Source organism: Styela clava, chromosome 1 (genome assembly GCF_964204865.1).
Source record: "Styela clava chromosome 1, kaStyClav1.hap1.2, whole genome shotgun sequence".
NCBI lineage: Eukaryota > Metazoa > Chordata > Ascidiacea > Stolidobranchia > Styelidae > Styela > Styela clava.
In genome coordinates, this window is record NC_135250.1 from 22,276,519 (window position 1) to 22,302,448 (window position 25,930).

The 25,930-nt window shown below is 36.9% G+C and overlaps 2 protein-coding genes across 2 annotated transcripts; one reads left to right on the forward strand and one right to left on the reverse strand.

The window, feature by feature from the left end:
- Window positions 1-4,549: 4,549 nt before the first annotated feature.
- On the forward strand, window positions 4,550-10,847 carry LOC120348356 (membrane-associated transporter protein-like). Its single transcript, XM_039418475.2, has 9 exons — window positions 4,550-4,689; window positions 5,250-5,399; window positions 5,496-5,684; window positions 6,855-7,037; window positions 7,560-7,823; window positions 8,243-8,415; window positions 8,789-8,888; window positions 9,303-9,514; window positions 10,210-10,847. Exons 1-9 carry the CDS (start codon window positions 4,680-4,682, stop codon window positions 10,471-10,473), a joined length of 1,545 nt encoding a protein of 514 aa, XP_039274409.2. The 5' UTR covers window positions 4,550-4,679; the 3' UTR covers window positions 10,474-10,847.
- Window positions 10,848-15,118: 4,271 nt separating this feature from the next.
- On the reverse strand, window positions 15,119-23,845 carry LOC120347528 (4-hydroxyphenylpyruvate dioxygenase-like). Its single transcript, XM_039417549.2, has 11 exons — window positions 23,164-23,845; window positions 22,925-22,951; window positions 22,486-22,548; window positions 22,305-22,399; window positions 22,053-22,188; window positions 20,859-21,052; window positions 20,511-20,588; window positions 19,542-19,776; window positions 17,137-17,259; window positions 16,503-16,619; window positions 15,119-15,926 (listed from the first exon to the last, which is right to left on the reverse strand). The coding sequence occupies exons 1-11, from the start codon at window positions 23,164-23,166 to the stop codon at window positions 15,834-15,836; spliced, it is 1,164 nt and encodes a 387-aa protein (XP_039273483.2). The 5' UTR covers window positions 23,167-23,845; the 3' UTR covers window positions 15,119-15,833.
- Window positions 23,846-25,930: the final 2,085 nt, after the last annotated feature.

Here is a 25,930-nt window from a genome sequence, read left to right on the forward strand (position 1 = left end):
ACCTCGAAACTCCTGATTTTAGCGTAGTGGGTGTTTTTGAAAGATAGGGAAAAAAGCTGCGACAAAATTGGCGAGCACGACAAAATCAATAATTCGCGCGAATTATAAGTAACTAAACGAATATGAACATTTTAATGGCACCTTCGCGATTCTCTAATGAACATGACGAATTTATGAGGGGATTCGATTCTTATTGCGCCAGTTTAGATGTGCCACCAGAGTTGAGAAAGCTGAAGTTGATACTTGTTTATATAGTCAAACAAAATGGGATATCAACTATGGTCACGGAAATGTTTACGACTTAGAAGCTGACGAAATAATCGAGCGAATACGGCCAAGCGTATCTGGGCCATCGCTTTTGCCTAAGTTGAGGCAGGAACTCTTCAATATAATTAAGAGGAGCATGAAAGTAGCCAAAAGTATGTTCTAAATTTAACCGAACTCGGCGATATGACTTACCCCGATCCATCAGATCGTGATATCAAAAACTGGATTTTGTACCATACTTTAATGAGGAGATTTTCTAATAGGACATCAGTTCGCATAATACAAAAAGACAACAGCAAAAGAAGGCGGATAGATTTTCATGAAGCCGCTAGGAAGTTATTATCTATGGAAACAGCAAATGTTGAGCCGAATGGTGAGATTGCGATCGTTAATGCGTTAAAAACAGGGAAGTCTAGTTGCGGTTTGAATGAGGAAAGAGATTCTATCATGAAAGAAATTATGCAGATGCGTTCGGAGGTTCGTTAAGATTCGAGTAAGAGATCTCGAGAGCGCCACGAGGACCCAACAATTTAATATTCAACGGCCGATCAATCGAACGAGATGTTTTTATGTAATAAGATTGGACATTTTTAAAGAGACTGCCAGTGTTTCCATGAAATTAGAGGCGTAACCGCGAATATAATTCAGATCGCGATGGCAACAATTTTCCACGGCGCAAAACCGCAGATTTCGATGTGTAGGGGGAGGAAGAGGGGCGGGTCGCCGTTAGAAGTGTCCCCGCCTCAAAAAGCCTCGTCAAATGTGCCAAATAGTATACGTCTGTGTCCTGGTTGATACTGGAGCTAGTGTAGCCTACTTTAAAATTCGGTGCCATTTATGGGAAAGAATCGAACACGAGCTCGAGCCGTGAACGACCTGTACCGCCGACTTGATCATTTACAGGCGCCAATTGCGGTTAAAATCTTTATTTGCGGTCTGACTATTTGTGAATGCCGATGTACAAGACATCGCTAGAGACGACTGCGGTTTGCTGCCATCTTGGGCTGTATAAATGTACTGTTATGCCTTTCGGTTTATCTAATGCAACTGCTTCGTTTTCAAAACTAATGCACAGTGTTGCATGGTGTGCCTATAGAATGGCATGGGCTTTGGCGTATATTGCCATAATTGTATATTCTAGTACTTTTGACTAGTATTTGCAGAGGCTGGATAAAGTGCTGCATAGGCTAGTCGATGCAAACTTGCAGCTGAAACCGACCACGTGTTTTCTTTTAAAAAAGAAGTGAGTTTTCTCGGACATGGTATGAAGCCCGATCCTGATAGAGTAAAACTTGTCGAATCTAGGCCAGTTCCAAGAAATGTCTAAGAGGACACGGAAAAATAGTGAGAGCGTTGTGGTATATGGTGATCGAGCCTAACTGAGCCCAGAAAAAATATTCCACGACGCGCAAAGAACGTCTAGTCGTTGTTCATGCTACTAAGAAGCTGCTTCTGATGGGCCGTTCGTGTCAGATACGTACAGATAATCATGCCCCACTCCGATGATTATGCTCCCAGCAAGAGACGTATGACCAGTGTGTAAGATGGTATGAACATTTAGCAACCTATTATTTTACTTTTCTTCGTCGTCCAGGTGTGAAGCATGGAAATACAAACGCAATCAATCGAAGGCCAGTTCGAGGACATCTTCCGAAATAAGACGCTCATTTGAACTTTTCGTGGAAGATAGAAGGTGACATACGCGCGTGTACGGTGAACTCCATAGATTTCCGTCGAGAGTTGGGGTAGGCAGATGACAGTCTGAGTGCAACGCAGAAAACTGATCCGAATTTGACAGATGTATTTTATTAGACTGCTGCAGATAAACGACCTTCTTTTAAAAGAGTTAAGCATACGATTCCAGCTTTAAGACATTTGTGGGATCAGTTTGATAAAATAGTTGTTAAAAATGGCGTAATGTATAGAAAAGTGAATGATTCTGAAGATTTGGCTTCATTTAATTTACAATTACTTGTGATATAGTCGCTGAAAGTTTATATTGGTGGAAATGGCAAACAGATGTTAAGAATTGTTGCGAGACCTTCTCGATTGGGGATTTAGAAAAAGTTCGTCTACAAATCCAAGAGCTTCTTTAATTCCATCTAACGAGTCGTGCTGCAAAGAATTGCGATTGACGTAGTCTGTGCTTGTGGCGTAGACGAGCACCGACAACCGTTATTTATTAGTAGTGACTGACACATTTTCAAAATACTTACAGGCTTGGCCAAAGGAAAGTAAGACTGCAGAAGAAACGTCGAAACTTCAATACAAGAGTTCATGGCGCTTCAGAAGTGGTACATTCGGACCAAGAAGAAAATTTCGAAAGCGGAATCTTTGCCGACTTAAGTTGAATGATGGGATTTAAGAAAACTCGCTCTACCGCCTATCATCTGATGGGAAATGGCGGCGTTGGAAGATCGCACAAGAATGTTGCAAAACTACGTTTACAACAACCCCGCAACTTGGGATATTGAGCTTCCGGGTGTTGTAGCATCGTACAATGCCAGATTCACGACGATCGAGTTTCGAGGGCTTATATGTAGGGCTGGGCATTTTCGAATACCTGATGATTTCAGAACCGAATCGAATATTTTTTTCGAGTCGAATCTCGAAAACTTCGGAGTAAATGAGAAAATGTAATTATACGCGCCTTTTTTATTGTAATTGGTAGTGTCAACAAATGAATTACTGAAAACGTAAGATACATCACTCAGACGGATTGCTGAGCGTTCACACACAATAAAAAACGACCAAAGATGGCGACGATTCGAAATTTTGCTCTGAACCGATTCGAATAGTTTATAATTCGATTCGAAATGCCCAACCCTACTTAGATGTTGATCTGCCTCGCGGAATTGCCATAGGGATTGAAAGGAAGACAGATACGACAGGAGCGCTTTAACGAGCCAATATCAAGTTGGAGACCTAGTTGAGGGTCTTGTCTCCGGCTGTCGCACCTGGAGGAAACAGAAAGCTCGAAATGCCATACATAGTCCAGCGCATATTATCCCCAGTGACGTGAGCAGAGACTAGCGTGTGTGGTGGTAAAACTATGAACCCGTCGCAAGTTTTGCGCACTTTTTAAATTACGATTCATCGGAATTGGAAAAAACTATTCGCATACAACGCTAAATGAAAACGTTAAGGATAACCCTACCAGGGGCAAACGTTTTCTTCACTAAATCTTTTGGGATTTTACAAGCTAGAAACGTGATTGCGTAGGTATAAATGCATTTACGGAGCCCGAACCACTGTAAAAAGAAAACTTTTATTTTTGTTCTCGAAAAAACAACAACATTTAAAGTCGACGTTTTGACACGCTGCACGATCTCACAGCTGAATAATGTCATCCTATTACTTATAAAATATTTCAATATCGTAGTTCGACTTCAAAAACGTACTTCGTGATCACTCATCCTCGAACACTGGCCTACCGTGTTTTTATTTTATTTCTTAAGTAATTACAGCAACGAACACAAATAATTCAGCCAAGCGTTGGTCGTTGCTTTACGGGGGCAAAGACATGCTCTGCCACATTTTGCAGGAAAAAAAATTGGTCAGGGCAAGCCAAAACAGGCAGATAAAAATAGAAGGCATACCTACTATATAAAGTCAGATTTTCATATTGCTCATAATAAATGCTAGGGAAAATTTAGTTTACAAACAGAATTATGAAACCTCATTTCATAGCCTCAAAGGCAATATTACGTTCGGTTAATTTAAAGTAGTATCATTTGTTTTTGAGGTTAAAGGGATAGAGTATTTCAATGGTATACAAACTCGTTTATTTGGCTGTATTTTGCAAGATGGTTTCGTCACAAAGTGGTTCACGTAATCGTCGTAATGGCTCATCGGTTGCGCATTCTTGCGCCAACCACGTTTGCGGACGCATTGTCTACAGCTTGAGGCGTGTATGGGCAAGTCATCGATATTTGTGGCGTTTCGAATGGTTTCGAATTTTTCTTTAATCTATTTGATACCCAAAGATCAAATAATACAGCCATTTTAAAATCTTATGACTTTGGTGTAGGTACAAATTTGGCGATAAATGTACCCGACAGAAGTGAAAGTCAAAAAGCAAGAGTTTTTACTTACGTTTGGGAATTATTATTCCAGAAGCGCGTGTATCTCACAGAACCAACGTTTTGGCGTAGTTCCACGGCGTTGCGAGGGGTATTTCAATAAAAAATACTGAAAAAAAATGATTTAAAACAAGTACTTGTTTTAAAACAAGACGTTTTTTCAGAATTAATAAAAACCAAAACCCTACGCTGTCTTCATTGTATTTACTTTTTCTTTAGCACAGAGCATATTTATATAAGACACGGTTATCAGTCGCAAGGAGTGTTATTGCAATCAGATCAAAATATTCACTGCAAGAGAAGATTACTCCAATAAGTTTACAATAAAGTATGAGTACAGGTATGAGCTAGTTGAATTTTCTTTTTTTGTTTGAGCGTTTTTGGTATGACTGTTCTGCATAAGAATCTTGTGCAAATTAGCAGAACAGTATTCTTTACCCGTTTTCATGATACCATTATCGGGTTCAGATTCAGATAATTTATTTGTAACTTTGGATTGCTGCGTCATCCGCTATACAACACCTTGGTGTGATACCATATTCAGAAGCAGCTGAGACCAGTGCTCAATAGATAATCACGTTTGATATTATCAAGGCCACGTAATGAGAAACTTGATAGGCGACTTGCGCCTGAAGCTTCGAGTATACTTTCTGAAAAGCATATAGCTAGTAAAGTTATTATAGCTGTCGAGTCTGAAATTGCTACATGGATTCTGGCAAGTGGTTACCAACTGAAAACGAACGACCAGGCGGTACCGTTACCGGTAGTCTACATCGAGTCTACTTATTTGTTTATATCCTATTAAATGAAACCTGTCTATTGCATTCTGTACTCCAAAAAAAGGTAATTTACTACAGAACAAATACGATTTCGTTCTAACATGAAAACAATTCTTTGCAGGCGACAGCAGCAAATCATGTACTACAGTTGAAAGTATTCCCATTCGGCGGCCATGGGGTCAACTATGGCTGCACGCAGCCATCATGAGCGGGCGGGACTTTCTTTATGCCGTAGAAGTAGTGCTAGTCACCCCAGTGCTGTTACAACTTGGTAAGCCATTTATATTCACGGGAACAACATTTTGAGCATGATGAAACAGAAAATTGTTGATAATTTCTGACTAAATTCTATTCTTTAAATTTCCAGGTGTTCCGGAGCACTTATACAGCTATATTTGGCTTTGTAGTCCCACAGCAGGTCTTCTTCTTGGACCCGTTTTCGGAAGTTTAAGCGATAGATGTAAATCGAGATGGGGCAGACGGAGGCCTTTTGTTGTCTTTTTTGTTATAATAACCATTGTGGCACTGACGTTACTGATATTCAGCAAAGACTTAGGTAGACACATTATTTTCGTAATGTTTTGATAGATTTCGGTACGGTTATGACAGTGGAGGGATACTTCAGTGATAGGCTACAAGACCCTTCACATTCACAGTATGTGTGCGCGTAGAAATATTTCAATTCGGTCAAATATCAATTATATTTTCAACCCATCTTTTCGTGACTAAAACAATTTCTATGCGTAAACAAATACAGACTTTCAAATCGATATTTTATTTTTTGCCAGGCTAATTGTTATGCTTATGCTTATCAATTTTTTGATTTCATGTATTGTCGTGTGCGGTGACTTGCTGTTTCGTGTGTGTGAGGAAATTGTTATAACCCAGGCGTGTGCCAACCAAGGTTTTTGGACCGCGGGCCAAAAATTTCGCCTATCTAGACTGGCGGGCCATGGAAATGTGACGCAAAAAGTTACATTTTATGATCAATACTTAGAGTGTTGCAAAAGCAAAAATGGTAAACAATAGGCCTCATGCCAAAACTAAAATTAATCGCAATCTCAACAAATTTCTTGAGCTATTTGAGCATCGGGCGGGCAAAATTTAATTATCCAACGGGCCGGATTTGGCCCGCGGGCCGTAATTTGCACATCCTTGTTATAACCTGATAACAGTACGTCACGGGAATCAAAAATTCACCTTTTGTGATTATAAGAAACTCTTCCCAGTAAACCATTGGTATAACAAGAGAGCTATGCTCAAATATGTGGACACGTAGAGTCACATAATTTTGATGACGTCATAGCGAAAAAAAAAGTAATAGCCTTCTTCAACCACTGAAAATTTCAAAGCAATTGGTCCAGTATTCGAAGAGAAAAGCGACTTTTAAAAACGTGTCAAAGAACAACAACAACAACATAATATTGAAACGATCGTTATGTCCACTACGTGTCCAATAATGTTTCTCAAATGTTGTGTGCTCATAAATATTATTATTATTATACCATCATGTTCACTTAAATATATCTTCTCTGACAACTCGTTGCGAGAGCTCTGGTCAATACTCAAAGAAACTACACAGCAATTTCAAGTTTGTGTTTCGTCATTACTTACCTTTTATTTTTACCCGAAACGGCCTATAACATGGAACATGTTCAAATACTTCCAAGAAAACTTTTTTGGGTTCCTCCACCAATAATATAAACACGTTCAATTATTTTTGCAGCATTGTTGTTTACCGATTCCGTAAGGGAACTGCGAATAATAGGAATAGTATTCGGGGTAATTGGTTCACAAGTGATGGACTTTTGCGTTGATCAGCTTGAGGGAATTCTTCACGCATACACACTTGATGTTTGTAGTGATCTTGACCAACAACGAGCTTTTACAATTCAAATTTTTTTTATGGGTGAGATTAGTTCCTATCTTGAATACGGATGAATATCTAAATTTGTATTTGAATATCGTTATTTGTGGAACATGCCATTGAGATGAAACCGGCAACTGGGGCACGGGTGTGATATCAGAGGAAATTTCCCATCGAATCCGATTCCAGGTTTCGACTTCAACTCCAAACTCACAAAAATCAATCTTTCTTGAACGCTCTGTAAATTCATTGCTTTATTTAGTTACTTGGGAAAATTCTGACCTCCTTTACGTTTTATCACATCATCAATAATCTGGAATCCTGACTTCGATTCCGGTAAATTCGGAATCTCGACTCCGGGAGTTTGGAAATAAGACTCGCACTACAGTTAAGACATGCCAAACTTCGACTCCACCGACCTAAAGTGGGAGTCGATTTCTTAATAATGCAATGTTCCCACAATATTGGTAAAGTGGTACGAAAGACTTTTATTCAGGTCTTTTATTTCCAAGGGCATGATGTAACACTCGCCCATACAATCATTTATTACTCGTATATTTCCAGGACTTGGGGGATCACTCGGATTCATAGTTGATGGCATCAAGTGGAGAGACGTATTCCAATATTTTACTGTTGAATTCCAAACCAAGGTGGTGTACATATTTGCAGTCACAATTTATCTTGGTTCTGCGGCTATGACCTTATTCAGCATAAAAGAGCGGAGTTTGACGAGATGTGACACTGAAAAGACTTCACTAGTTGCAGAAATGAAAAATGAACGCGATAACAATGTACCACTTCACAAGTTGGGAGAAAAGCCAAAGAGCGGTAGATATGTTTGATAACTCATAACCTCTATATTGGTGCGTGATATTCACGATTCCTATTAGACGAGCACAGCCCTTGTATGATATATATAGTTGCTGGTATAGGAATCTATATTATGAAAAAAGCATTTGACGAAAATGGTCTTATGAACTGCCGAATTTCAGCTCCAACTTATTGGGAACAAAGTGGGCTCGTGAATCGTTTTGACAGAATCGTTTGCTGTCGGTGGGGAAAACCAGGATTTTCTCTTAAATAATTTTTAAATATTCAGTAGTTGAACTGTACGACATCTTTTCATCATTTAATTAGGTCAAAAAGCAGTGATCAATTAGGTAATATAGAGTACGAAAATCCATAAATTCCGGATTCTTTTCATTTTCGCTTTGGTGACATCTCAAATAATTTCTCCACTTGAGCAGATAATGAAGAAACATCGGCCTCTATAGGAAAGCTGTGGTCTTCGATTTTCACTATGCCTGCTGAACTACGTTATCTGTGTTTGTCCTTATTATCCAGCTATACGGGAATCGAAGTTTTACTACTCTGGTACACAAATATATTTGGAAACGTGGTCTATGGAGGAAATGCTACGGTATGTCTTCAGTTATTTGGAAAATATAAAAGATGTTCATTTATTCACTGTGAACAAGAAATCGTACTTTCCGTACAAAGGCCATTAGTTGCCTTGAAAGAGCCAGGGCCTAAAATTCTATATTGATAAATACCATCTCATAATGCCGTACAAACGTTTTTACATTGGTGAAGGTACATTTTTTAAGAACGTTCTGCTCTAGTTATGCTCGTAAAGTAAACCTAGAAAGTAATGGAAAACAATCGGATTCATATTTCTTTCTTGATTTCTGTATGACTTTTCCACGTTGAACTAAATTCAAGTACGATTGCAGACTGAATTTATTTTTTTTATTAAAGTTTGTATTATTATGATGTAAATCTTGTTGGTACAGGCCCCCGTAAATTCCACGGAGTTCAAATTGTACAACGATGGAGTTCATGCAGGATGTTGGGGTTTGACAATGTATGCTCTGTCAATGCTTTTATTTTCTGGCAAGTTTTTGATATATCCTGTTGTTGTGTTCAATATTATTAAAGCTAAAATGTGAATTCCCGTAAAACATTATATTACAATGTAGATTTGTTATATAGTAAGATTATTAAGTATTATTTAGTATTAAGCGAATAATGTACAGCAAATAAAGGGTAACCCCCATAAAACAAAATCCAGGTCATTTGGGACATATTCTAGTCTAGAGAGAACATAACTTTCGTGCAAAGCGTCCCCAAAACAGAAATTCTAGGGTTAAATAAATTGTTTTCATTCTGGTAGAAGTAATTAGGAAATTTATGGGTTTTGTTTTTGGGGGATTGGTCAACTTCTAATTTTTTTAAACTCGTGTATTTTTGATTCATGACGATTTATAGTCTCTACCTGATACTAATCTATATTTATATTATTTCCAGTGACTTTAGAATACTTTGACATCTTCTCCAAGATATCCCAACGTGTCGTTTATTCCGGAGCTCAATTAGTGACAGCTATTTCCGCGGCTGCAATGTTTGTATTCCCGTATGACTACGTTATGTATCTTTCGAGTTGGACCATTGGAATTACTGTTGGCGCTGCTCACACTCTCCCATTCATTTTAGTTGGAAAATATCATCGAGATGAAAAGGTGATTAAACGTACGATTTCGACAAGCTTTAATGGAACAAAATTGCCATTTCTGATAAAAATTCGGCGTGAGAAATCGGATAACATCACAAGAGGGCGCTTAATTTTTAAATCAATTGCTGCCCTTTTTCGTGCTTGGGTAAACGTCATAATTTGTACTGGTATAACAAACCTTAACATAAACATAAAATGGTTTAACAGGACAATATAGGAATTTATGAACCAGGGCGAATAAGTCCTGGGAAATGCCAAAAGAGACTGTAGTTCAGAATCCGAGTTGCCAAAAATATGTACTCCTCCGTATACCGATTGCAGGGCAAAAAAAAATCCGACTCCAAATACAAGATACCCATATTTTCATCATAGAGCCTAAGACGTGAATTCGATTCTGTTAAATATCTTCAGATAATTTGGTGTCTTATTGGTTAATATTAAAAAAATTGACTTTTTCTCCCGCTTTGAAAATATGAACCTGTGACTTCGAAAACCAATTTGGATAAGTCACCCCGGTTCCGACTAGGAAACTTTTGAGTCTAAAGTTTAGACTATGCCTTGCCTAACACAGTCAAAGAAACTGCCAGGAAAACCTGCTTGATCTACGATATGTGGGTCTAACGTTGAACGTATTTACCAACTTTTACTCGGCAATTCAGATACTGTATATACTTCACATTAATGTTTCATTTCAACTTACAGTATGTGACAAAAAGTCCAGGGAATACAAGGCGAGGATACGGGATCGATTGTGCGATACTTGCTTGCCAGATGTATGCAGGGAACATTGCTTATGCATTGATAAGTGGGCCCATAATTGCCTATTATGGAAACTCAAGAATAATGATGTTGGTAGCTTCAATATGCTTTACAATTTCTTTTATCCTATGCGCCATCATGGTTAAGTATCCCGGGGAACAAAGTTGCCATCTTTGCAAGATGCGAAGCACAGAAGATGATTCTTGACCAACCAAGTATTTTTTGACCCCTGTACGAATTTATTGAGAGTGCCGTTAAAACCCTTTTGTTGTTAGTTGTTTGTACTTAACTTATTAAGCTACTTTTAGAGAGACCTTACCTCTGAGAGTTTCTTGGGCTCCCTCACTATCCAAACTCTTAATATTTATTTGTATGCCCCGAATTAATATTAATAAAACATATGAAGCATGGCAACGAAACCCTTTTTGTAGGCTGTCAGTGATGCAGCCCTCGTAAGAAAGCTCGTACATTATTTGCACTAGTTCCGACCTCAAACTTTTTACCAACAAATGGTGAAATTTTCAAATTCCTCATTTTTCTATTAAACTATCAAATGTTTACAATTTTATTTTAATAAACTCTCGAACCAAGTCTTCAAATTCTTGTCTCGAAGCAGAAATCCTTTCTATCCTTCACATTTTGCCATATTAAGAATTAACCAACTCAATCACCCAATTTCTTACTCAAAACGTTATTAAACCCGTTTATTAAAAAGAAAAGAGTGAAATTAAAAATATCAATATGTATCGCTAAAAATAACCATATTGATTTTACACTGTTCAATATTATTATTTTTGCTCTTCTGTTTGCAAATGTTTGCGCAAAAAATAACAATCTTGTTTGTTGACAGACGTTTGGTAGTGGCAAAGCGAATAGTGTATATATAGTTTATTTATATTAATCTCAAATGACAGAACCCACATCGAGCCCATTGTCAAAATTTCTTCCAAAAATGTAAATCTGTCCTTCCGCATATAATTGATCTAGAGCAGGGATGGCGAACCTTTTTCAATGAATGGGTCAAAAATTATGATTTTATCGCGGAACAGAAGAGAGTGGGTCACAGATATATGATCAATGTTTGTATCTATAAGAAACTTCTGAAACAAATCTTTTAGGCTTCTGTTGGTGTAGTTTCAGGCTTTACTTATGAAGCACTTCTATCAGGGACTTTTTATGGCTCTCGATTTTATGAAATTAGAGTGCAAAAACACGCATATGAATTACCATAAACGTTTAGGATGATGCGGTAAATTTTTTTTACGGTTCCAAAGAGTTTGGAGGGAATCCCACCCTGACAGTGTTCTATTTTTCAATCAACTTTCAACCTCATTAAGGCACTTTTACACTCCCCCATTGTTATTTCAGATTTCTAGGCTTTTATTTCAAGTCTGAAAGATTTTGTTCTCTTAACGGTATTGTGGGCGAGAAACTAATAAAATACAAAGTAGCATCTAGTTCTCGCATAACCCCTAAAACAGTCTGCAGATAAACTTCCGAAAGAGACCAGACGTAGCGACAAATTAACATATCAGTTGCATTGTTATGTCATAAACGATGTCAGAGCCAATAGCTGAATAATGGTTCACAGCGGTGCAGACATGCGTCCAAGATTAGGAGTTTGGAAAATTACCATACCAGCCCGAAACTAACAATTTGAATATGAGCCCTCGCGACCCTGACGGTATATTATAATAGTTTAGGTATTGTTAAATTAATTTAAGGCCGGTTTTATCATTTTTTATCACTGATATGTTAGCATTTTTTTATTATTTTATTCGTGCCTTGGCGAGTCACGAATAAAACGCGGTCTGATTTAGAGCAAAGTGTCTCCTCGCGTTATCTTGTGCCTGAAATCTTGATTCGTATGTTTCAAAAAGCGGAGTCCGATGCCTCTGCAGTGATCTTAATAATTTGTATTAAAAGACACAAAATTTCTGATAACAAGAAAATAGACTTGTTTGGGATCAGATTATACAATTTTCATTAAGTTGATAATCTATAGCGCTGAAAACTATGAAGCTGTAATGGCGTTTGCTCATTCCTGGCGATTTACATGCAGAATTCCTAGGGAAATTTCCAGTAGTACGGGATAAAGTACTGAAACAGGCGCTCCAGCGTAATTAAGTATAAATCTCACAAAAAGAGCATGCAATGGTGTCACTGCCCGTGTTAATGTAAGGAGAAGAAAAACCCGAATTCTGGCAACTGGTTCATCGCGTGCCATTTTGCAAACGTTTGCGTGAACAACACAAAGGTACATAACGTCTCTAAAACTTGAATTTATGACATATCCGGCGAATACATAATAATAGTTGTGAAAGTAGAGTCCATACGAACAAAGGGCGTCTCCAAAAACTGAGACAATGATACTCACTATTAAAACATTGTGTTTTCTTTTGATTCTATCCAAAACTCGTCCTGCTATTATGACAGTCACCCATCCCGCACTGTAAGCAACACAGAGCATCATTGACAGCGATTTGTCTGTCTTCTCTGGAAAAGATTGCAAAACGACTGATGATGACAGAATACAGATGAAAGGTGCTCCTCCCAGAAATAAAATGTACTCAACGAACATCAGCATGAAAGTAGGTTCCTTAATAACTTCCCATGTTTTCTTAAAGTCTTTGAGCGGGTCAAAACTTGATGTATTTGTCGAGGTTGTACTTTCAACGTGTCCTGGTGGGTAGTCTGTAACATAAAATTGCGTCCAAGCGAAGAAAATGAGCGCCACGGAAGCAATAGTAAAATAGATGCACAGAAACGTAGTTCTAAAAACTGTCATCAATGTTTCATCTACTGTAATTGTTATCGGTTTTGAAGAATTAAAGTTATCACTCTGTGTATATTGAAAGGTTTGTGTAGCAACTATGTTCGACACAAGTCGAGCTGACGTACGACTAACCCAGACGAATGAGGTTGCTGTAGCTCGTTCGTTTTCTGGAAACCAGTTATTAGACATCATTTGCGTCGATGGAATTGATATAGCAGCTCCCATCCCGTTGAGCATTTGACCAATGGCTACCATAGCAAAATTGGAGCGAGAGAAAATGCCTGTTGATACCATTATCGCACCAGTAAATGCAGTAACAAAGCCCATCATTGACAGCAGTCGTAAATTAATATGCTCTGCGACAATACCAAGAGCAAAACCAAAAAGCCCTCTTGTTATATGATAGAAATCGGACAGTAAATCGACCACACCCGGATCTTTATGAAAGTATTCTGATACCACATCATTTATGTAACCAAAGATACCCACATTGAAAATTTCCATAAACATTATCAAACATATTATGCTCAGGATGCCCCATCGTTTGTTGTGTTTTTTCACGCTCAAACCATCTGGTAACAGATCGGATAAATCAATGAGTTGAGCTCTCTCGTCTTCCAGGCTCTCATAACTTGATTTTGTGGAACTGATATCACTCATAGTATACTTTTTTTTACATACTGTTAGAAACAAAGAAATAAACAAATGAAACTCAATTCAAAAAATAACTCGTCGTTCTTACACCTGCTATTCTACCGGTAATCCTACCAGGTCAAACATGGGTTTATGTCATTTGCGCGAAAATGTTATCACAGAAACCCGCAAGTCGGGACCAACGACTAACATTCCGGTCGGGACCGACAAAACTGCATTCTCGCGAAATTGCTTTCGCGCAAACCAACATTCTTGCAACAATGATTGTTGTGGCAAAAAAACATACTTGCGGGTTGTCTGCTCCTATAATATGCCATGGTTCCTAGACGTAATATATATCTTTATATCACTTATCCTTTATACGCACGCCTGATTATGTCAAACGTTGATAAATTAAAAACCGTAACTCAGGCGAAGAGACTGTCTATATTATTTGAATGAAATGTAATAAACGTAAGGAACATACGAGGAAAATTGTACTTCATTAATAATCTTCTTCCCAACGGTAATCAACGTCTATGTAGGACGAACGGAAATACGATAAGTGCAACGACTGAAGTTTCATGCGAACAACTGCACCGATTAAAATAGACAGGAAACGTTTAGAATCTGCTTATGTTAGACCTAATGAAATACAACAAATTCAATTTATGCCGAAATTTCGTTGGGCGTATAGGTTCGGAGTATATATCATAATTTGTGTAATATTTATGAAATTTTATTGAAACATTAACAAATTAATGCGTTAGTTTGAACATCAAGCTACCCTGGCGTCTGATATTTCAAAATTGAAGATATTTGAGTGCAGTTGTAACGATAGTAGTGATGTATCCAGCGATGGATGGATTTCCTATCTCATTGAGAAAGAACGATTCATTCAGATTGATGACGACAAAGATGAAAAGCCGTTTATGACATCATATTAAAGTACTGAAGACAAATATCCCACTCATTTTGTAATTAAATTATATTAACCAAAGCTAAACGAAACTTAGGTATTAAATATTGTTTGCGGCGCTGTGTGAATGTATATGCAATCAACTACCGGTATTTGAATCCAGTTGTGTAAGGATCATACGGCGTACAGTTTACTTTATACTAATTAATGTGTTTAATGCGTAAACGTACTAACGGAAATAATAGATCTCCAAATACCAACGGTAAATCTAAACTCCGTGGAATGAAGACTTCAGCTCTGCCTCGATAGGAAGTAGATCATTAATTAGAATTGAAAAATATTAAAGTGTAGAGCCAAGGCGGACCATACGAGAAACACAAAACTAAGTTTTCGAATACATATATAAATCATATTTGCTTATACCAATCTTTAACTTGGCCTGCGATTGGCCAAGGGAAATGTAAAGTGTAGGTGTTCAGCATAAACGCAACCAGTGAAAACTTAAAATTGGAAATGACACGTAGTAAGTTTGACAAAGTTTATTGCAAAAAACTACTATGCAAAAGGCTAATATTAAATTTACAAAACCCTCATTTCACAATGCTACAGATAAAACAATAATTTACAAGTTGCAAAGTTTTAAAACTTCTCAAAATCGGTATGTGAAGTACAAATGAATGGTATAAAAAGTCACAAAACAAATAAAGACTCAACATACATACATGACACTGGATGACAACAATGAAGTTCCATTAAAAATAATGTTCCGTTATGAGAAACGACAATAATGCTCTTAATATTTTGAAGGTAATAGCATTTGCATGAATACCTAATTATAAGTGGTTTACCAGATTAACAAAACTAGTTTAAGTCCACCGTTACGTACAAGATAATCAAGCATACAACTCACATTAAAGATAACTGTGTATGTGGCAAAACGGCGTACAGGGCAATGCGTTATAATATTATAAAAACGAGTACGCAAACTCTTTTGAACTACGTCTAATAAGACATAATTATGACTTATAATAGTAACTATTTTACGGAACCAGCTATAAAACGAATGTTGCGTAGTCTATTGTCAATTAAATACCGTTTTGCCTAATTTTAAAATATTAAAAAAGTAATATCTTCATAAAAATCTACATTGTTTTTAGAGAAGTTGTTTATTAATTACCCAATCTTTATTGCTAAAGCGTTTGAAATTACTTTATTTTTGTGAGACAATATCGGGCTGGATCAGGCATTTTCTACCACTGTTAAATTTCCTCTTGCTTCTTGGTCCAGTTCAATGGCTTCAAAAAGGGATTTGAAATTTCCAGCGCCGAATCCCTGAAGTGGAATATATATAATATGTTAAAATAAAAAAAATACAAGAGTGTCGTACATCAAAGTACCGGTACGCATTCAGTGCCGTTCGCTGAGTAGTGCTCGGAGGAATAAAGATAAAAAACCCGTGTGGTGACGCAATTGATAGAATAGGATTTAATATTTATCACGGGGAGAGGGAACGCCGATAAGACGGTTTAATCATATGGCGAACCACGGCCTCTCGTCCGGTTACCAGTACATGTCGGGTATGGGATTAGTTAGCAAGGTATTTGTTTTCGGAAGCATGGACTTTTTACCAAAACCTGTAAAATGTGGGACCTAACAAAGGAGCCTAAGAGATTACAAATGAAACTTAAATAACTACATTTTATTATCTTCTATAAGACATTAGCATTGATAACTACTGATTATTTGAAGTTATTGGTTGGTCCACGTAGAAAACGATCTCCAGTACATTTACGTATCCATTGAGGCAATCTGCTTTATTGAAGTATTTTTTTAGTTCTATCTCTCTCTTTCTCTTTGATCGAGAACCTGCTTTAAGCAATGCTACATAAGGTATTAGTGAATGCTTACCGAGTGGTTGTGACGTTGAATAACTTCCATAAAGAGAGTTGGGCGATCCTGAACTGGTTTGCTGAATAGTTGCAGCAAGTAGCCGTTTTCGTCAAAGTCGACAAGAATACGTAATTCCTGCGATACAATATGATAATAATAAAATGAGGGAAGAAAATGAATGCTCCATCACATTTTTCAAATGGCATTTTTTTGAAATCAGGACACAAGTCAAATATAATCAGAATCATAGTGTACCCAGGGCTGTGGAGTTGGAGTTTGGCATGTTTGAGTCGGAGCCGTAGTCGGAATTTTCATAGTCGGGAGTCAATATTTTGAATTCTTCGGAGTTGATGATATTTTTAATGATGATAATAAAAGTCAAAATTTTCTTCGGAAACTCGAAAGGCATCAAGTTTACTAAACTTCTTAACAGTCTATTAACAGAGGCTTGCATTGGCCAATGCTTCTCTTACCAAAATTTGATTTTCTTAAAGTTCGAAGCTCGAGTCTGAGTCGAAATTTTACGATCCGGAGTCGGGGTCAATACCGTGTTTTACATACATAAATTCAATATGATATTTAATAATACCATCTGATCAGCGGTATTGGTGAGTTTTGTATAAATATGAAAAACTGTAATGATCAAGCATACCTGAATAATATCAAGATCTTCTTCCACAGTGATCTTCGCGTTTTTCAAATTTTGTCTCAATTGCTTATAGTAAGTATCCGGTACTGATAAAAATTCTAATCCACGAGCTTTCATATTTCGAACCTGGAATTAAATTAATAAATTATTATTATTTTTTTGTTGGATTTTTCAATTGCATAGGCCTACTGATAAAAACTGATACAATGTCATTTTGATTGTTACAAAATAATGGAGACTTATACCAAGCAATAGGAACTTAGATTTTTGCAGCGACTGTTTGTGTGTTGTGTTTTCAGTCATGCATTTATGCAGTGTGACTCAAAAACTGAGCCTTACATATTGTATCAAAAGTTTCAGAATTCAGGTATCTTTTAACAAAAGTTATATTCTCTCTAGAGCAGTGTTTCCCAATCCGAGTCCGCGGTCCCAAATGAGTCCGCAGAGCGTTTGAATGAGTCCTCAACGAGCCACACCGTTTTAGAAGTTATGTAGTAGTATATTTAATGTAGGTAACTGACCTTTTCAGTGTCGCGAAATTCATTGCGAGGCAAAAACGTTTTTACCAGACTTAAGTACCAGCCAAGTTTACGTTAGTATTTACATAAAACATAAATAGCAAGTTTATGCGCATAAAAGTTATGTAGTAGTATATTTCATGTAGGTCACTGAACTTTTTAGTGTCGCCAAATTCATTGCGGGGCGGAAACGTTTTTACCAGACTTAAGTACCAGCCAAGTTACGATTTACGTTGGTATTTACATAAAACACAAAAGGCAAGTTTATTCACATAAAATTAATCGAGTCAATAATTAGCGAGTAGGGCTGGTTAAAATATTCAACAGCTAACGCGGCAGATACGACAGATAATAATCAGAGTGAATTTATTTGAAAATTTTAGCTGCAAATTCCTTCCTATAATTTTTCTCGGCGAATCGTCGCCAGTGATCACATAATATATTCCGAGTTTGCCAGAGCGAGCAGTTTTCGATGTCTCAATGATAGAGCACCCTCGCTATGGTTCTCATTGAAATTTATAAATGTGGATTATAAACTGACTCCGGTAAAATTCTGTCGTTTTTGATTTTATTGCTTCTTCACACACAATTCGGGTTTACAATTAACGCACAATGAGTCCGCAAAGATTTTCCCTGGTGAGAAAATAGTCCGCGACTAAAAAAGGTTGGGAAACACTGCTCTAGAGTCTAGAACAGGGTGGTCCAAACCCAGGCCCGCGAGCCCCATGTGGCCCGCGGCTTCATTATCTATTGCCCGCGTTGCAATTGCGGGAGGGGAAACAAAAAATCGAACAAAACAAAATTTGGTGTTGTTTCGTCATAATAATAACCAGAAAAATATTTTGACCCATTGTTACTTCACTAATTATTGTCTTTGAATTGACTAGTGTTGTTGCTAGATGAGGCAACCAGCAAAGTTGAATAATGTGCTTGACTAGAGTCTAAATTGTTAACTGGCTTTCTATCTTTTGGGCCGGGAATATATGCTAGCAAAATAGGCTTCATAAATAACTAAAAATCGAATGCAGATTCTATTAGCTTAGGTTGGCTATGCCTGATAACTAAATATTAATGTTATGGCCGAACAATATAATTTCTGCTGGGTGGATTTTCGCAATCAGCCCAAACGGTATTATAAAAAATGTTGTCAGAAAATTTAGTAATTACCCTCCTGTATTTCAAATTTGGTAAAATTCGATATTCAATCAATCTGCAGTTATTTATAAGTGACACTCTTGTGGCCCGCGAAAACATCAAAAATAATAGTGTGGCCCGCGAGGCCATCAACCTTGGACCACCCTGGTCTAGAATATGTGCGAAATACCCTGTTTATTTACGGATTACCCAAACTTTGAATTTTTCTTTTCCAATAGGAAAGATCTTGCTTTACTTACGCATCGCCTATTTGGACATCTATATGTTGTTCACGGCTCCATTATGTTTGCACCCGTAAATTGCACACAAGACAATTGCACCTGCACCATTTTTCACCTACGGACATTTGCACCCATGAACAATTGCATTGCACCCATACATGAATAGGTGCAAATGTTCATGAGTGTAAATGTCCGTGGGTGCAAATGTACATGGGTGCAAACGTACATGGGTGCAAATGTTCGTAGGTGCAAATGTACATGGGTGCAACACATGCGGGTGCTAAAATCTATGGGTGGAAATGTCCGTGCGGGTGCAAATGCCGGTGAGTGCAAAAGTATGCAGGTGCAAATGTGCAGTTTAGGGGTGCAAATATACGTGGGTGCAAATGTGCTGTCACCATTGTTAACTCATTTTACAGTACTTTCATTTTTCTGTTTTACTCAGTTTGATGGCACATCAAATTCGGCATTTTCAGTTAGTTTTTTTTTTTTTAACTTAATCGTATATTCTCACCGCAGTAATGACATCCGGCGTGTTCATTGCTATATGTTGGACTCCAGCTCCCCCGTTGTATTCGCAATACTCTTTGATTTGACTTTTTCTTTTTCCAAACGATGGTTCGTTCAACGGCATTTTGATGGTTTCTTCGTGGTTGGTAACGACGACAGAGTTCAGGGAACTGTATTGCGTGTGAAGCATAGAATCGTCTATCGACCAGAATCGATGGAAGAGAAGATTTTTAACGTACCTGGTGAAAAAATAGGAGTAGCTTCATGTTGGCACAGACTTTAACTAACAGTATAGCGGATTTTTCTCAATAAATTTGCACCCCTACTATCAATTAGGGTTATCCGAGACTATCTCTCTATCTTTCCTATTTGATCCGGTTGCGTTTAATGCAAGAAAACGATGACTATATCATGTACATGGACTATATCATGGACTTCTAAATGCAACCAATTGACTACTGCAATTTTCTAGTATTATTTTTTCGCTTGTCCTGTTTAGCGTAAGTGTGGTATTAAAGTTTAGCACAATTTTTACTGGAGTCAGAGCCAGGGTTTCAAACTACCCGGAGTCGGAGTTTTGAAGTCCGCGGCGCCTGGAGTCGAAATTACATGTTTTCAGTGGTAATAGTAAAGTAGATAATATTAGTCGAAATTTCTTACAGAATTCTAAAAAGCAAGGTTTATTAGGAGTTCTTAACAGTCTCCTAAAAAAAAAAGCTTGCATACACAAAAGTTTTATTATCGAACGGTGATTTTGTTAGTTCTGTGAAGTCAGAGTCCAATTTTTTTTAAACAGGAGTCGATTGTGAATTTTTCTCGACCCCACAGCCTGGTTTCATGCAAGAGCAAAAATTACATTACAGTTTTCGGGGTCCTCATAACCGCAAAACAGGACTTCAGTGACTATTAACACGCATCTGCAATGTCTGTTGTGACGTAACAAAATCTGTTTTCACAAGCAAAACAAACTTACCAATCTGCCATTGGAGTCATTTCATTCTCTGGTTGATTACCTACCACGTGATCAATGAATCTAAGATTCGGTTCTGGCCTGAATATATTTAAAAATATATATATAAGAGGATATACTGTGATAGCAAGAGTAATTCTCATAATGCAATCGTCGCATATTTTTTGTGACTATTCGCAACAAATTTGCATATCTCTAGATAATATTCAGAGAAGAAAATGAAAATAGTGCTATGGTTACTGTCTGGATGTGGCAAATGAAATAAATCAAAAATTTGCCAACAGCGTCCCTACTTGTCTATAGCCTAATTTGGAACAATGATGTGCTACAAAATATCTCAGAATCACTCACAGGTTGTCGTAGATTTCCGGTTTGAATAGAGGTGCTTTGAACCCGGGTAAAAATAGTCCGTTGAAGTTACTTCGTTCTATAAAAGTGTGTGTTGTATCGCCGTACGTTTGAACAGTTGCCATTTTAACTGTGCCGTTTTCATCTGACTCTTCCCACAAGTCTTTGACGATTATTGCTCCTCTCTCTTTTGCTTTCTAAAAAGAGTAAATAGCTAGTCAAACTACTTCAATATGAATACGGTTAGAAATGAAATTATCTAAGTGTTGTTTTTAGTGGATACTCGAACAGAGCCTTGCTCAGATTGAAGCTTTAAAAATAAAGACTGAGGAGTCTGAAAAAATTTACAATTGACTCCCGACCCCAGATTTGAATATTCCGGGTTTGACTCCCGTATACGGATTAAGAAAAATTTTAACTCCTACTCCATCTCCAAACTCAAATTTTGATAACGGAAACTATTGCGCATGCAAGCCTTTTTTAATAGACTGTTAAGAGCAATTAATAAACTGATTTTCTTTTTCTGATGAAAATTTCGGCATTTTTTATTTATAACCAACAAATAGTTCGACTTCCGATTCGGGGAAATTCAAAATTTTGACTCCGACTCCGGTCGATTTGAAAATGCTATTTCAGCACCCACTCCGGTGAAAACATGCATAACTCCGACTTCATAGCCCTGGGATTGAGATTTCAAGCTTTCATTTCCACATTTCAATAGAATTTCGCAATCTTACTTTAAACACAATCAACTCCCGAAACACGATCTCATTATTGGAATTTGAAACCGACTCAGATAAAGACTTCTTGGAATTTCTAAACATTGCGTACGTGAATATTTGCAACGTTCTTTGCAGCAATTTTAAACCACCGCAGTGTATGTTAGTTACACTGGATGATAATTTTTGACCATTTTATGAAAGCTTAAGTGCGCATTATTCCTCTATTTATAAACATAAAAATCACAAGATACTATTAATTTACTTATAAAAAAATCATTCATTCAAACCTGATTTCTAAAATACGTTAATACGAATTCCAGAAAACATAGATTCACCCAATTTAAAACTTTCTTATAATCTGCCGGTATCAATGAACATACTCATATATTATTTCTCTAATATTGTTCGGTTGTCAAAATATTTTATTTCTGTTCAAAAAAAAGGCAACTGATTACGATGTAAAAACAGTACAAACCTGAACTAATATTTCACAATTTTCTACGGTGAAAGCGATATCCTTCACTCCGTCACCGTGTTTTGAAAGATATGACCCCATGACCTCGTTTCCGGGATTCAGCGGCGAAACAAATACAAAGATAATGTCATTTTGTCTGAATTAAAATATTAATATTATAGATAGAATGATTTTGCAAATTCTGCAGATTGAAAGAAGCACATGCCTTCCTACATTATCATGTTGAATGAACTATTAACGTTCTATACTTACTTCACCACGTGTGAAACAACATCCCTGGTTCCTGTTTCCAATCCTTTGTAGGCAAACGGTTTGAAACCCATGTGCATGCAATAGAAATCAGCAGCCTATAACATAACGTTAATAATATAAAAGTTAGAAAAAGACAGAAATTGGAATTATTTGCTTAAAAATACACTTTTGATGTACAAACCTGTTTTGCATTTCCAACCCAAAATCGAAGGTGGTCGAAGCATTTGAATTTTGCATTTTCATGCTGTAATTAAAATGATGAATTGATATAATATACATATATAAGTTTTAGAGAAAAACGTTATCGATATTTTGGCAGAGCAATACTGCAAGTTCCACTTTAGTATGCGATCTCGATCTCACTTGCTTAACGTTATCTCAATCGCATACCAACATTATCATATAATTAAAATGAGATCGCATACCAAAGTAGCATCTATGCTGTCTATATGGCTGCACAATTTGCCTTTAAAGGAAAAGGCCATTGAAATGGCCCATATACTCGGGGTTGTTTCAGACCTGCAATGTATTGTGCATTTGTTTCACTGAGATTATATCACACACAGAACCTTTTGAGCACCGGAACATCAACAAAAATCGTAACTAATTTTGTGACTCACTTTTTCGCCTTTATCGGTGTGGTAGCTCTGAAAACAGAATGTTAGAATATGTTAAATATGTAGCCAATTGAGATAAAATTAATCATCAATGAAACTCGTGTAAAAGCCAGCCCAAGTGTGACACGTTAGAAGACCTAAGAGTGATGACATTAATTCGTCAAGTAAAATGTATGAATTGATTAACGTTTGAATTGATTACTTTGCTTGAAGAATTTGCAATAAATATTATTTTAACTCACCATGTTGTCAAATTTCGTAATTCAATTTACAAAATAAAATAGATTAAAATCTAAAACAGAAGTAAATTTATCACAATCTGAATCGTTATATGTCGAGAATGATTCATACATCGAGTCATATTAGTTTTGATGTAATTTTATTAGACAGTCAATCTGCGGTATGACTTTTGCAAAGATGCCGTACGTTGCATTATACGCAAAAATGATTGTTTTTTTGTACTCTTTTGTACACATGTTTTTAACAGTATTACAAATATTTATACTCCGGAGCCGAAAAACAAATCCCAAAGCGTAGCCTTTGCTAGACAAACATAATATCGTTGTAAATCCGTAAACATGACTAAGTGAACATGACTCATCAACATGGGTCTTATTTGTGAAAACATTTCCTTAATTTGTTTGGTGAAACGACCAAGACCTTGTTGACAATAAGATACACACGTTTTTTCCCATTTATGCTACAAAAATGTGGATTCATATTGATCGAAAACACCGAAATGACTTAAGGAGAAAAGCTTCATAACCCGGAAAGCGTGCTTATGGTATTTGGGGATAAAATAAGCTATTTTTCAAAATTAGTTGCGATAATATTACTATATTCCGATATAGTTTTCGGTTAAACCTTTTGAGCATTGTGATAATACATGAATATAAGCGAGAACACAATGACATACTCGTTAATCATACCGGAAAATAGTTTATTTTATAGTTTCTGATTAAATTCTCGTGGTCTAAACTCAGCTCAGCTTGAATAACTGAAGTATTGTTCTGAGGTTAAATCAATTACCGCACCTTGGAATTACATTTAATAACACGCTTCCAAAGTCACAGTCCGACTTAAACATAACGGTATACTCGTAAATTAAATAACCTTTCCTTTATCAATTAGCAAGCATAGCGTAATGTTGCCATAAGCTTTCAAATGCCAGACATTTAATTCTGATCTGCGTACCGTTACGATACTGAACTCGTACAACCTCTTCCATTTTCAGGTGCATTTCATTACAGCAATTAAATCAAATTATCTGGAATTCGTCGTCTTACATAATAAAATATCCATTTCCATATCATCCATATCCATATCATCCCATCCATATCATATTTCCACACTAAATTGCTGTTTATCACTATCACTCTTGTTTTTGAATCATTTTTTCATAAAACTATGCTACCATTCAATAAATTGACTAACGTTTACCTACTTTTAAACATCAAAAGAACGGTTATATCTTAACACGACCCTAGTACCGTTATATCGGCAGTAGAATTGGCACACAGACCGCTTCGTCACGAGTCTGAATTGTGTTTGTGCATACATCCGCTTCAAGACATTGCGAAACACGTTCTTTTAAACAAAAACAGCTGGGAAGACTCGCAATAGAAACCGATTCAATAGAAAATTATAACAGAAATCTCCAATTACAGGTTATAAGTAGTTCGAATGTGCCAGGCGTCCTTCAAACAATCAGTCGTATTCATGGGCACAGACACCTTTATCGGTTTTGATTCGCTGACGACGTGGGCGTGCTTGGTGTGACGCAATATGTGTGTGTCATCGCATAGTTCAGAGCATAACAATTACACCGGACATGGAATCCTATAGTACAAAAAGATCTTAACCAGGCCCGACAAAAGCGTGATTATTTCATTAAGACATGTATTACGAACCTATCCGTTATACTAATCAGGGAATATCGATTGTATAATAACCTATAATGGCGTAGTGTCTAAAGCTGGTACAGCACGATTGCCGGAATCACGTCACGTCATATAACAAACATATTTTATATGCGGTAGTTATAATAGTGAGAAAATGTTAGTAAATCTTGATGTGATTTGACGGAGAAATGACTTTATATTAAATTCAGCAACTGGGAACATCCTACGATGTTAAAACCATCGTTGTTGCGTACTTATCTATCGATGATGATATTATAGGTTAGAGACCATAAATTCGATTTCTTGAGAGTCAAGCCGTAGACCAAACCCAAGTTTACGGTAGCTGAGAAAACGTGTATGTTACACCTTACTAGTTAAGATAAATAGGCTGTATTGAGTTACTACTCAGCCCTTTATTTACACATGAAATTGAATCAACTGTTCGATGCACCATGTTTTCAAAGTAAATTACAAACTAATTTTAAAGAATATTCGTCGGCAAAATCATGTCATACCAAATGTGCTAATACAAAAAATAGCACGTACAAAAATAAATCATTATACAAGGGAGGATTGTACAATGAGTGTTAAAAGACATTGCTACTGTCGTGAAAAAGAACCACTGATGATATCGAAGTGTTGGAATTTAGCCTTTGAAACGATGCATTCTACTCTACCTATAACCGGATGTTGCGAAAAAGCCTCCACTTATTCATCTATGCCTCGCTTTAACATACAACTGGCAGCAGTTAACGAACTTTTCATTTCCTGATCAGATCAATGGCATTATCAAGCATGTACCGCAAATCCAATTTCTTAGTGCTACAATGATGACACCTAGTGACTAATTGTATAAAAATGTGCATACACAAAACGATGGCGTATAATGAAACGCTCATTGGCAAGGCGATTCAAACTATATATATCGTAAAAATAATGATATGTTGTAATTCAATTCTCTTCAAACTTTTTGACTTTACCACGTTCCAGCATCTAGCGATGTTAAAACTTTACATTAAAAAATCCTACCCTCCCGGATTATCACCTGTTTACCTTTAGTATACGCTTGAGCGAGGGGGCGTTTACGCTTGGTTAATGATTATGGGAT